Raw genomic sequence first — 13,436 nt, 5'->3', positions numbered from 1 at the left:
ATTTTCACCTTTCGCGGGGGGCTCTGGAACTCAACCCCCGCGATCGAGGAGGGATCACTGTACTGTATACCAGTCCAGAAGCTTCAGTTTTGTATTAAGAACATTAATTCAGACTATTTCAAACTAGAACGTGGTACTAGACAAGCCACTGACAGTTCACTGTCGAAATGCTTATGAGATAAAGGGGATTATCAGAGAAGAACTTGAACAGAAAATTTCTCTATATGCAGATGATAAGGTACTGTATATATCAGATCCACAAAATACTGTGCCTGCAGTCCTAACAGAATTTCAAAAGATTTCTGGTCTCAGAATTAATTTAAATAAAAGTGTGCTCTTTCCAATGAATTCTAAAGCACACAATATTAGATTGGACACCACAAGTAAACATAAAATTCCTTATTAAGAAAATTTTGACGTTGGTATGGGAAAAATTAAGCAAGACGTGCATAGATGGTCTACCCTGCATCTTACTTTAGCTGGAAGAATTAACATTGTTAAGATGAATATCCTTCCTAAGCTTCTTTTTCTATTTCAAAACATTCCAATATGTATCAATAAATAAATAAAATCCTGCCGTACGTCTTTATAGTCCTTGCTTTGTACCCCAGTAAGTACAAGTCATTACAAATATACTAACAACCCAATTGTGCTTCACTCGCTCACAATATGTACTGATGCGTAAAGTACACCGCATGAATGTACACCTGTAATGGTGCGGGTCAGCCCCACACAACTGGGTCCTTCCGAGAGCCTCTTGAACCCACCACGATCAGATATGAGCGATCAGCCAAACATATGAGGACACAAATGCAGCAGCAAGGAGTAGGTGCATAAAGTGAAATAGTGCCTTTATTAAAACTCAAAAATCAAAAACAAAGCAGTGTTCCAAAGTACAGTGTTCCATCCATTATAAATAAATAATCCATAAAATGGTACAAAAGTGGAGGTTAAAAACAAATGAATAAAAATTCTAGGCAGGAGTCTAGCCTCCCAGCAGGGCTCCCATTCCGAACCCATGCTCAGGTACCTACTGTGCAAGGCTCCATTTAACTTTCTTTCTTTCTTTCTTTCTTTCTTTCTTTCTTTCTTTCTTTCTTTCTTTCTTTCTTTCTTTCTTTCTTTCTTTCTTTCTTTCTTCTGTCCCATGTAGTTTCCTTTATTCTATGGTACCTACTATAGTTGGGTATGGAATGCGAGGAGTCGCTCCCTCCATGGCATTACTGAGGTGACTCACTGATCTGTCCGCCTACACATGTGTTTGTGACACTGTCAGCCAGTCCCCCAGTTAACAGTGGCACGAAATTCACAGCCACACCCAATTGGAGCCAATTGTGTTATTTTTTTTTAATAGTTAATGAAAATATGGAAATATTTAAAGTATCTATCTATCTATCTATCTATCTATCTATCTATCTATCTATCTATCTATCTATCTATCTATCTATCTATCTATCTATCTATCTATCTATCTAAATGCTTTCTGTTACTGCTTAACCCAATAGAGTTGTGGCAAATCTGCTATATAATAAAATGCTATGCCTGGTTCCTCCAAGCAATCTGATTTGTCGGTTTGGCTTTGGGCAATGCAATCGAAAGAGTAAGTGTAAGTGTGAGATTCAAAGGAAAGAGTAAAGACATAAGAGGCACTCTGAAACTCATCTTCAAAAACAGGAAGTATAAAAACAGACAAGAGTTTTTAACAGGACTTTTAACTTATCAGGAACAGGAGAGCGCTGTACAAAAGAGGTTCAGACACACGCAGACACAGAGAAAAAGTGCTGAAATTACACATAGGGTTTATTCTATTACCACAGGTAATGTGACAAGTAAGAAATAAATGAGAAAAGTACCAGTATGAAAGTAGTATACTAAATAAAAGCCAGCATGGGTTTAGGAGAGAAAGGTCCTTTCAGACAAATCTGTCATTTTTATTTATTTTTTTTTTTTTTTTTTTAAAGCATGCTACTGTAGTAATTGACAAAAAGCAAAGCATATAACATAATTTACTTAGGCTTTCAAAAAGCATTTGATACATTCCCACACCAAAGATTAATTTTGAAACTGAAAGCTATTGGCATCAGAGGTAACCTACAAAACTGGATCTCATGTTGGTTAACTGGGAAACAGACAAAAGTATGCAGATACAAGGTGAATGATCCACAGGGGATGCTGTCATTGGTGGGTTTTGCTAATTTATATTAATAACATATATTCTGGTTTAGTTAGTGAATTTGCAGATTATACTAAAAATAGAGGAAGAGCAGATTCTGAGGAGGTAGCAAAAACAATTCAAAAGTACCTGGACAATCTCCAGAACTGGGCAAACAGTTGGAAATACAGTTTAATATAGAAATTTGCAAATTGCTGTGTGGGGAAAAAGAAACCTCAATTATAAAAACAAGATCTGAGACAATGTCGTACAGGAAGCAACCTCTTATAAGGATTTAGTGGTTTACATTGAAACCACTTTCTTATTATTAAAGCAATGTCAAGAAGAAATTAAAAAAGGAAAGTAAAGTTTTTATCATAAAACCGTTGAGTATAAATTGAGGAATGTTATGCTCAAACTGTATAATGCACTAGTGAGACTGCTTTTGGAGTATTGTGTGCAGTTCTGGTCAATACACAACAAAAAAAGATAAGGTTACACTTTGGGACTGGAGAGCTTTGTAGTGGACAGCAACCAATTGCATCCTAGGATTTAAGGGCAGTTCCTACTCAGGGTCAGAGAAATAACCTGTTTAGTCTCAAGAAGAAAGAACTACATGGTGCCTAAGCCAGTTCATTCTGAAAGGCATTGATCCTGCAAATTTCTTCCAGCTAAATGGCAAATTACATATTCATTAACATCATTGGAAATTAATGAGAAATGCATTTAAGACTGAAGCCAGGAAGCACTTCTTTATGCAAGGAAAATTTGAAACAAACTACCAAACCATGTAGTTGAAGCTCACATATAAAATATCTTAGCTACTAACTAAACAAAGAAGCTTGATGGACTGAATAGTTTGCTCTAGTTTCATAACATTCTAAGACTCATTAGCACTGTGCATAAGAAACCACCACAGCTTTTTGTGTCTTGTGTTGTAATAACTAGGCAGCTGATTGTTTATTTACTAATGGCAATCTCATATAAATTCTTTCTGACCTACCACACTTTCAGCTAGGTAAACTAGAAGCTACAAATTGACTTGGTATGGGTGCACATGGGTAAAAAGTGCGTGGCCCCTGTTGATGGACTAACATCTTGTTTGGTGTTGGTTTCTGTGTACCACAATGGTCTTTTCATTTTTTTTCACTTCTCTCCATACATTTGCCTTTTTGTTAGGCATACAAATAAAAGGAGGCATGGATAACTATTTTGTCATAATTTGTTCACATGCCAGTATTTTCTTCTGTCTAAATTTCATATGTACTGTATTTATTTTATTAATTAACACGTTATTTTTGTGTTAACACATTAATTAATTAACGCTGACAATTATTTTATTGCATGTTAACGCAGTTTTTGTTATTATTATAATTATTTTGAAAGCCCCAGTCTCGCTAGCAATCGATATAGATCAGTGATCTGCTTGTTACAGCGCTTTTCAATATGCTTTTACTAGAAGGAAAGTTAGCTTTGTTGATTTGACTTCTATTCCCTGCGCGTGTATGAGTAGTGAAGAGCAAATCTGATACTGCCACCTCCATGGTCTTTAGTAGATATTGTGGTTATGCACCAAACATTTATTTTGGACTTAAGGCCAAAAAAATATATCTTGCATTTTCAGAGATCATATGGTATTTTACCATTTGAGTTAGTAGAGATACAAAAGGTAAATATGTTTTCTTACAAAATTTATATGAACTTTGTCAGATGTGTGGAGAATATGCAAAATGGTTGTAATTTGTAAATTGAATCCCTATAGCTCTTTTAAGGTTGCCATTGTTCTCTTTACAACCTCTCTTAATATGGTTTCTCTTCTCTAGTTATCAGCTTTAATGTTAGGCTCAGATTTTGGCAGTGTTCTGGTGATGCAGCTTGTCTTTCACATCTTAATGATCTGTGATATATGTTATGCTTTTGAAATTCATATTTATCTCTGTCTTGATCTGTACATTTCACCACTAAGGTCCCCATTGTTAGCTTTTGACCAAGGCAGATCTATGCATTGGTGACTGCTATCAGCATTTAAATATATCCTTCTCTCAAGGAACAAGGAACATTTCAGCTACATTCTACTCATTCAAACAAATGCAAGAATTTACATCAAAATCATCCATCCATCCATCCATTTTCCAACCCGCTGAATCCGAACACAGGGTCACAGGGGTCTGCTGGTGCCAATCCCAGCCAACACAGGGCACAAGGCAGGAACCAATCCTGGGCAGGGTGCCAACCCACCGCAGGGCACACACAAACACACCCACACACCAAGCACACACTAGGGCGAATTTATAATCGCCAATCCACCTAACCTGCATGTCTTTGGACTGTGGGAGGAAACCGGAGCGCCCGGAGGAAACCAACGCAGACACGGGGAGAACATGCAAACTCCACGCAGGGAGGACCCAGGAAGCAAACCCAGGTCCCCAGATCTCCCAACTGCGAGGCAGCAGCGCTACCCACTGCGCCACCATGTCGCCCAACATCAAAATCATTCCAGAGAAAACAAAGAAAAAACAAGAATTTCAGTACATTGTTTGAGGATATCATAGGTGACGTGTTCTGTTCCTTCCACCAAAGGCACCTTAACCTGTAATGGCTAGAAATTGCATTCATACAGACAATTTTTTTTCATTAGCCCAATGTCTGTGAAATGTTGTGTCACTGTTGTAGATTGTACGTCATTATTTTTCACTCATAATGGTTTTCATTCATTCATTTTCTGAACCCACTTGATCCAGCACAGGTTCATAAGGAGCATATGTCATGAACTAGAGTTTCCAGCAGTTAAATATTAAAAAAATGAGTGGCAGTGAAGAGTTACCAGACAGCTGGAAAACTACAGCAGATGTAGTAAGGGTGACAGCAAGAAGGGTGTTTGGCATGACATCTGGAAAGAGGATGGAGGAAAAGGAAACCTGGTGGTGGAATGAGGAAATACAGGAGAGTATACAGAGGAAGAGGATGGCAAAGAAGAAGTGGGATAGTCAGAGAGATGTAGAAAGTAGACAAGAGTACAAGGAGATAAGGTGCAAGGTGAAGAAAGAGGTGGCAAAGGCTAAAGAAAAGGTGTATGATGAGTTGTATGAGAGGTTGGACACTAAGGAGGGAGAAAAGAACCTGTACAGCTAGACAGATGGACTGAGCTGGGAAAGATGTGCAGCAGGTTTGGGTGATAAAAGATAAAGATGGAAACGTACTCACAAGCGAGGAGAGTGTGTTGAGAAGATGGAAAGAGTACTTTGAGAGGCCGATGATTTAAGAGAACGAGAGAGGGAAGAGGTTGGATGATGTGGAGATAGTGAATCAGGAAGTGCAACAGATTAGCAAGGAGGAAGTAAGGACAGCTATGAAGAGGATGAAAAATGGAAAGGCCGTTGGTCCAGATGACATCCTGTACCTATGGAAGGATGGATGTGTTTAGGAGCGATGGCAGTGGAGTTTTTAACCAGATTGTTTAATGGAATCTTGGAAAGTGAGAGGATGCCTGAGGAGTGGAGAAGAAGTGTACTGGTGCCGATATTTAAGAATAAGGGGGGTGTGCAGGACTGCAGTAACTACAGGGGAATAAAATTGATGAGCCACAACTTGAAGTTATGGGAAAGAGTAGTGGAAGCTAGGTTAAGAAGTGAGGTGATGATTAGTGAGTAGCAGTATGGTTTCATGCCAAGAAAGAGCACAACAGGTGCAATGTTTGCTCTTAGGATGTTGATGGAGAAGTTTAGAGAAGGCCAAAAGGAGTTGCGTTGCGTCTTTGTGGATCTGGAGAAAGCATATGATAGGGTGCCTCAAGAGGAACTGTGGTATTGTATGAGGAAGTTGGGAGTGGCAGAGAAGTACATAAGACTTGTACAGGATATGCACAAGGAAAGTGTGACAGTGGTGAGGTTTGCTTTAGGAGTGACAGATGCATTCAAGTTGGTGGTGGGATTAAATCAGGGATCGGCTCTGAGCTCTTTCTTATTTGCAATGGTGATGGACAGGTTGACAGACGAGATTAGCCAGGAGTCCCTGTGGACTATGATGTTTGCTGATGACATTGTGATCTGTAGCGATAGTAGGGAGCAGGTTGAGGAGACCCCGGAGAGGTGGAGATATGCTCTAGATAGGAAAGGAATGAAGGTCAGTAGGAACAAGACAGAATACATGTGTGTAAATGAGAGGGAGGTCAGTGGAATGGTGAGGATGCAGGGAGTAGAGTTGGCGAAGGTGGATGAGTTTAAATACTTGGGTTCAACAGTACAGAGTAATGAGGATTGTGGAAGAGAGGTGAAAAAGAGTGCAGGCAGGGTGGAATGGGTGGAGAAGATTGACAGGAGTAATTTGTGACAGATGGGTATCAGCAAGAGTGAAAAGGAAGGTCTACAGGACGGTAGTGAGACCAGCTATGTCATATGGGTTGGAGACAGTGGCACTGACCAGAAAGCAGGAGACAGAGCTGGAGGTAGCAGAGTTAAAGATGCTAGGATTTGTACTGGGTGTGACAAGGATGGATAGGATTAGAAATGAGTACATTAGAGGGTCAGCTCAAGTTGGACGGTTGGGAGACAAAGTCAGAGAGGCGAGATTGCGTTGGTTTGGATATGTGCAGAGGAGAGATGCTGGGTATATTGGGAGAAGGATGCTAAGGATAGAGCTGCCAGGGAAGAGGAAAAGAGGAAGGCCTAAGTGAAAGTTTATGGACGTGGTGAGAGAGAACATACAGGTGATGGGTGTAACAGAGCAAGATGCAGAGGACAGAAAGAGATGGAAGAAGATGATCTGCTGTGGCAACCCCTAATGGGAGCAGCCGAAAGAAGAAGACCAAATTAACTTAACTCCATCCATCCTACCTGCTTCACTGCCACTTCACTTTTTATTCCCCTGTCTAGGTTTAGCATCAGTTGCTTCATTTTCTGGAATTTCTTTGAGTAATGGGTTAGCTGTTGGTTTCTGTGGTACTTTTTGATAGTTTAGTTGTTGGAAACATTCTTTCCATCATATGGGCCATTCATTCGAGTACCATGCAAATGTCCCGTCTATTTTGTGCATGTTGTCATTTGTTCATTTAGTTCCAATAGCCTACGTTGATTTGACCATAGTGTTCCAAAACATTTAGTGATCTGCCTTTCGCCAGTGACACATGTCTCTGTTCAGCTGTCCCATTTATGTTGGTCTACCAGATCTAGGCACTCATCTGAAATCCATAATTGTGGAACTGATGTGCAAATACTTTTGGCTAAATCACAGGTAGGTTTCCATCGATATCAACATTCTCAAACTATCCCAGGTGTAGCAATGCACACATCTCACAATACAAAATGTTTTCAACACATCTTTACTTAGTATTGTATTGTAAGTAGCAAAGAAATCAGAGAGTTTGTAAATGGCAGATATGTCATTTAGGTTCTTCTAAGTTAGGATAGACTTCTCCACTCACTATTTCTGATTATGTTGTTAGTCAGACCAACTTGGGCTTTAGTTTAAAAAATGGAACCAGGAGAAAATTAAAAGAGGGAGTATGCACAAAATATAAGGGGTGGTAGCAATCCTGTATACACAAAAGGAGTATTAAAAGAGCCAAAATAAAGAATAATGAATGTTGAAGCAAATAATTGTAAGTCATTCCTAAGTAAAGTTTGGTAATATAATGGCATGGTAGAAAGTTAATGTAACTCTATTTTAGATGTGTACACATTTCATAGTTGTTTTGTACTGTATATGTTATTATACTGTGACATTTCTGTAGCAAACAAAGTGACTGCTGTGGTACATCACAGCATACCATGAACATAGAAGAGTGTCACTTACAGATTTGGATCCTACCTCAATGGTTCCACTTTAGGTAAAAAATAAAAAGCCTTCTTTGAATATCTAATTTCCATGTATACAAGGCTTTAGCTCCCTGCGATTGTGTACATTAAAGCAGTTCCTGCTTCACTGTTGAAGTTGATATTAACAAGGGAATCTATGTCTTTATTCAGTAATTTTCTGGGAGTTGAGAAAATTTGAAACAAGGCACAACTAGCTAACACTTCTGTGTTCTTGTCACCATATTGATGTTATAAAGATAATGTTACCATATTTATTTTTTCAGTGTACAGAGCACTAGCAGGCTAATTTAACAATGCAGTTCAGTTTTATTGTATTCTCAAAAAGGATGCTTGGAGAGTTTCAAATGGTACATGCAATGATCTAATTAAAATGAATATTTTTAAGATATTATGGACAATTTTCTTATCAGACATCAACAGATATTGATAGATACTGAACAGATCTCACTCTTTTTGTGCAATCAGAGAAATACTGATGCATTCCTTCTCTTTGTTGTGCATATGTAAGGTGATATTAATGAATTGTCATATGTATGTTTTTTTTCAGATGGGTTCTCTACAATGACCATAAAGTGTCTCTGTCAGAAAGGCCACCTAAAGATTTGGGCTATGTCTACTTTTATCAGCGGATATCCAGTTAAGCTCAATTTCTTTCAGTTTAACACTGAAAGCATCACCTTTTGCCAAAAAAGTGTAATATTAAAGACTGAACCTGATTAAATAGGGGAAAAGCTTTTATTCTAGAATGTTTTTTAATTGTTTTTAAATGTCGGTTTCAAAGATTTATAAGATATTTGTGCAATCTATTTCTTGAAAATATACATAATGCTGTACTTTACATATCTGAAGTTTAAATCCCTTTTTTTAATTTATTTTCAGAGCATCTTTAAAATTTTGGAAGAGATTTTCAATTTATTTGATTGTTTTGATGTTAATTAATATTGGTAAAGAAGATCAAACTAAAAATGTCTGAACTTCCTGGGTCTGTTTTAGGCAATGATTCTTTATGGACCATGTTGAGACACAATTTTCCAATTTTAATTTGAAAGTTTTTTTATTTGTTTGAAAATTGACCTTTTATGAAATACCTAAAATCCCCTGTAGCATGGGTACTTAATATTCATCCTTTTAAAAAAAAAACCCAACCCTTTTGTCTTGGGACAGCTGGTTTATAAATTTGAAAAAAATCTACATTTCATATTCTGCTTTTAATGGTTTTCTTACTGCCACATTTCCCATTTTTTGTAGTTTCAATAAGAATTAAGTAAAATATTACAACATCTGAAAGTAGCCTGTTATCAAAAAAACAATGGAATCTGTGCTTTTGAGGTCTTTTTCATGATAATTATTTGTTTTTCCCTTTTGCTCTTACTGATTAAAGACACATTACCTATTTTGAGTAATGCAAGAAAATTAAATTAACTAAACATCCAGTTTTGGAATAGTTGTTTTAGAAGTGTCATAACACTGCATATTAGCATTGGTCAGTTTTACTGCAGTAAAAAGCTTCAGTAATAAAGAAAAATCATTATATAAGTATACAAATTGGAAGACTCTTAGCTCAGAATATTTCAGAATGTTATCTAATTTATTTGTGTGAGTAGTAAAAAAAGGAATAAATGTTTTAAAAGGAGTATATTGCAAGCAAACTGAAATGTTTTGAGTACTGTGAGAAAACCAAAGTGAGTGATTTATATGATCTGTGTTCTAATATTGCTGAGAGGAATACATAATTATATTTAAAAAACTAATAATACAATTAATTATAAAATTTAATTTTATGCCAAATATGTTTTGCTGTTTAAAAAACTGGTTTCTGAATATACAAAATTGGAGTACACTTTATTATATTTTTTTCTTCCTGGTGAATATAAAAATAATTTTCAGATTCCTTACTCAGTTAGTACAAGGACAAGTTTTTCCCTTGTATAGACCAAGTTTATTAGTATGTTAATGTATATTGTTTGATTTGAACTATTGTAATGCAAGCAAATGTAAACTCTCAGCGGTAATAAATCATCTCAAACATACAGTATTTAACAAGGCCCTGTTAAAACAGGAGAATATCACAGCCAAAGTACATAAATCCATTGTATCATATGTCCTGGATATTTTTTAGATTGTTTTGCATTGATCAGTAGTGAAGGTCTGGGTACTAAAAGTCTGTATATTTGCACCCATGTAAAAAAAATGTAATGTTAAAGGACAGTTTCTTCACATTTGATGCTGTATTGATTAACTTACTAGAAGGTACACTGAAGTATAAAAAATATATTTTTAAAGTGATGAGTAAATATGTGGATCTAGGTATATTTAAATGATTTTTTTTCCATAGAAAATCCTAGATACCTCCAACACAGATATCACTGTAAATATCCTTCCTTTTAATATTTTTTTTTTTACTTTTCTCTTTAATTTGTACTTTAGTTCTAAAAATAACTGATTTTTTTAAGGCATTAGCCAATAATATTTTCATAAGTCAACTGTAAAAAACAAACAAAAAAAAAACTAAACATTAATTTTTCTGCCTTCGATTTTTGTTGGACTAAACTTCTTATGGTGCTGTGTACATCTGTAAACAGATATTACATTTCATAATACTGGAACTTCATTATTGCCTTTAAACAAACCGCCATTATAGTTTCCCAACTCCAACTGTGGATCTAGATAAATATTTTGAAATGCATACAATTCTAGTTTATATTTGTAATCATTTCCCAAGTTGCTGGCTTTTTTAGTGCTTTGTAACCTGCCATCTTTGTTAAAGCTTCTTAAAAATGTTTTGTTTTGTGTATGCTTTTCAGCATTATAAGATGATATTCAGTCACCATAAAACATTATATAAACATTATACAACATACCTAAAAGAATAAGAAATATATCATGAGTGACAGGGTAGCACTGTGCCTATTGTACTTTGCTTTCCTAATTAATCCTAATTAATCAACAAAGAAAACTGTATTTATAGTTACCCAATGCAAGTAGGTATTTTTCCTTGTTGTTGTTTTATATCATTTAGCACCATTTAAAATTGTCCTTTGCTTACATAAGATTTTTATAGTTAAAGAGCTTTCATCTTTCTAAAAGTACCCAAAATGTATTGTCATTGTCATTATCACAATGTGCCAGGTATTAGTTTGTCTCTAATTTTGTTCATCACTTACTTCTCCATTTATTATACTTTCCATTCCCTCATAAAGTGCATTACTTTTGATGTAAGTTTCAAGATTTATCCATTGACCTGTCTTTAGTCAACCAAATGTAGATGTTCAAGACACCATTATGTACATTTGTTTGACTTCTTTAAATGAAAAACCCTGTTTTTTCTGAAGTTCTTTTATACCATTTATTGCAATTTTTGTTGTATTTTAAACATTGTTACTTGCTTTTTATTTTGTAATCAGAAACCACTTACTGTGTATTTTGCACCAACAGAATCAAATAGCTGCTATCAGAACTCTTCAGTTTTTATTATTTATTATTCTTGAAGCCTAAATTTTATGCTGTGAAGGTAATGAGAAAGGCAAAGGGAAAATCAAAGTCGCAGTTTAGTGAAATTTTATTACATTTTAATAAAATGTACTGAAGTATCTGTAGGTAGTATTCAATTAACTATACTTTATTAGTTATTATAAAATTATTCATTATGCTTAATATGGTATATATTTAATTTATACATAATTTTCACTTCTACTTTTGGTTTATTGGACGGAAAAAACTCCTCAGTTTCTAACAGAATTTTAGGTTTTAATTTCTGTGTCTTTCCCCACAGAATTTGTAAATTCTATGCAGTTTAAACATTTAGCTCACTATGCAATTACTTGTTTTCTAGAAGAATGCACAGCATTATACTGTATGATGATAATGTTCTTCTCCCATTATCAAACTCAATTGGTTCTGGTGTAGATTTTTTAATGCTTAAAAAATGTTTAGTTAAAGGGAGGATACTTAATCTTTGATATTATATTTTTTCATGTTTAATATCATGTAAAAGCTGTGTATCCTGATTGAAAACACAATTTAAAATATTCCTTGTTACTATATATTCTGCACATGCACTAAAGTTTGATATTGAAATGTCAATTGTACTTTTTTCATAGAAATGAATGCAGAAACAACAATATGAACAATATTATTGTGTTCATATTTATTGTAATCATCAGTATTAATCTTAGTGCTATTTCTTTTAGAAGCATATATTTGTGCCTGTTTAATTGCCAAAGTTTCTTTAAATAGTAGGTAACACACATATTAAATTTTAAAGTTAATTTTTTTTTATAATTTTCAGGAGTTAAATAAATTTGCACATTTTTGGAATTGTAAGTATCTTAAATATTGTTTTGCTTATTCAAAGATTGTTTCAAATCTCCACCTTTGTCAAAATAAAAATATTTCTTAATAGCTGGAAATTTGTGTATTTGAGACATAATCCCTGAGTGTCTACTGATTAGCAGTCATGGGACAATTCACAAAAATAAAGTATTTGGAAATCTCATATTGGAAATGTTTGTTTTCATTTTATTTTTATTTGGTGCAGCCATCATTTTTTATACTGGTTTACCATAAGCAGGCACAGATATTACAGATGTTGCTATCAAATATAAATAGTAATCATGAAAAAAAAAAAAAACAGAATTATTTGGGAAAATTCATTTTCTGTGTGGAAAATTGTAGTAACTACTTCACAGTTTACTATGTATGTTTTTTTTTTAATAAAATCATATTTAGCAGATTATCTTGATCCGAATAGTCAGATACACAACCCATGGTAGCATTGAGGTAGAGGCGTTTCATTTATTTTTTCAGAGTATGCTTTTGTTTATTTTATAGAATGTTTTTCAGCTTTATGCATGCTTAGAAAATATGCATATTTATTTGTCCAAAAAACTTTTATATTGTTATGTTTATGTAAGCAAACCTGTCATCACCAAATCTAAATGCATCAGAAGTGTATATTGTTCGTCATTTTGGTCAATTCACATATTTCTATTCTCCAGTTACACTGAAACAAAGTTATGAAGTTATCTTTTATGACTGATAAAAACTGATACTTTTAAAAGTTGCTATACATCAATAAACATTTGCTTCACCAATAATATAAGGAAGCTTATTTTATAATTTATTTTAAACCTGGAAAACACACACATATTTGTTTACTTATTTAGTACATTAGTGGGTTTACAACAATCGATTCAAACCAGTGTTGGACTCGCCTTATTTATTAACTGTGTATTCTAAGCTCAATTGATGTTTTTTTCTTCACATGTATCAATGAATAGAAACACTAATTAATTTTGAATAATGATTTGGAATTCACATCTTTTGAATGAAAGCTTAATCAGTTTAGATATGAAAGGTGGCCTTATTTTCTGCCAAAAGTAAAATTGGTTGTTGTCTTTATATTAAGTGAATAGATCTGCAATAGTGCAATTTATTCCTTTTAGATAGATAGATAGATAGATAGATAGATA

At 34.7% G+C, this 13,436-nt stretch overlaps 1 protein-coding gene across 3 annotated transcripts in view; it reads left to right on the top strand.

Moving 5' to 3' along the window:
- The window catches only part of usp13 (ubiquitin specific peptidase 13), a 355,954-nt gene extending 343,494 nt beyond the window's left edge, over window positions 1-12,460 (top strand). For all 3 annotated transcript variants that reach the window (XM_051923946.1, XM_051923945.1, XM_051923944.1), the window contains one exon: window positions 8,513-12,460. In XM_051923946.1, coding sequence (XP_051779906.1) covers window positions 8,513-8,606 — 94 coding nt within the window. In that variant the 3' untranslated portion in view covers window positions 8,607-12,460. The remainder of the gene's footprint in view (window positions 1-8,512) is intronic.
- Window positions 12,461-13,436: the final 976 nt, after the last annotated feature.

Source organism: Erpetoichthys calabaricus, chromosome 2, assembly GCF_900747795.2.
Source record: "Erpetoichthys calabaricus chromosome 2, fErpCal1.3, whole genome shotgun sequence".
Lineage (NCBI taxonomy): Eukaryota > Metazoa > Chordata > Cladistia > Polypteriformes > Polypteridae > Erpetoichthys > Erpetoichthys calabaricus.
The sequence above is the reverse complement of the archived record's forward strand: the minus strand, read 5'-3'. Positions and strand labels throughout refer to the sequence as shown.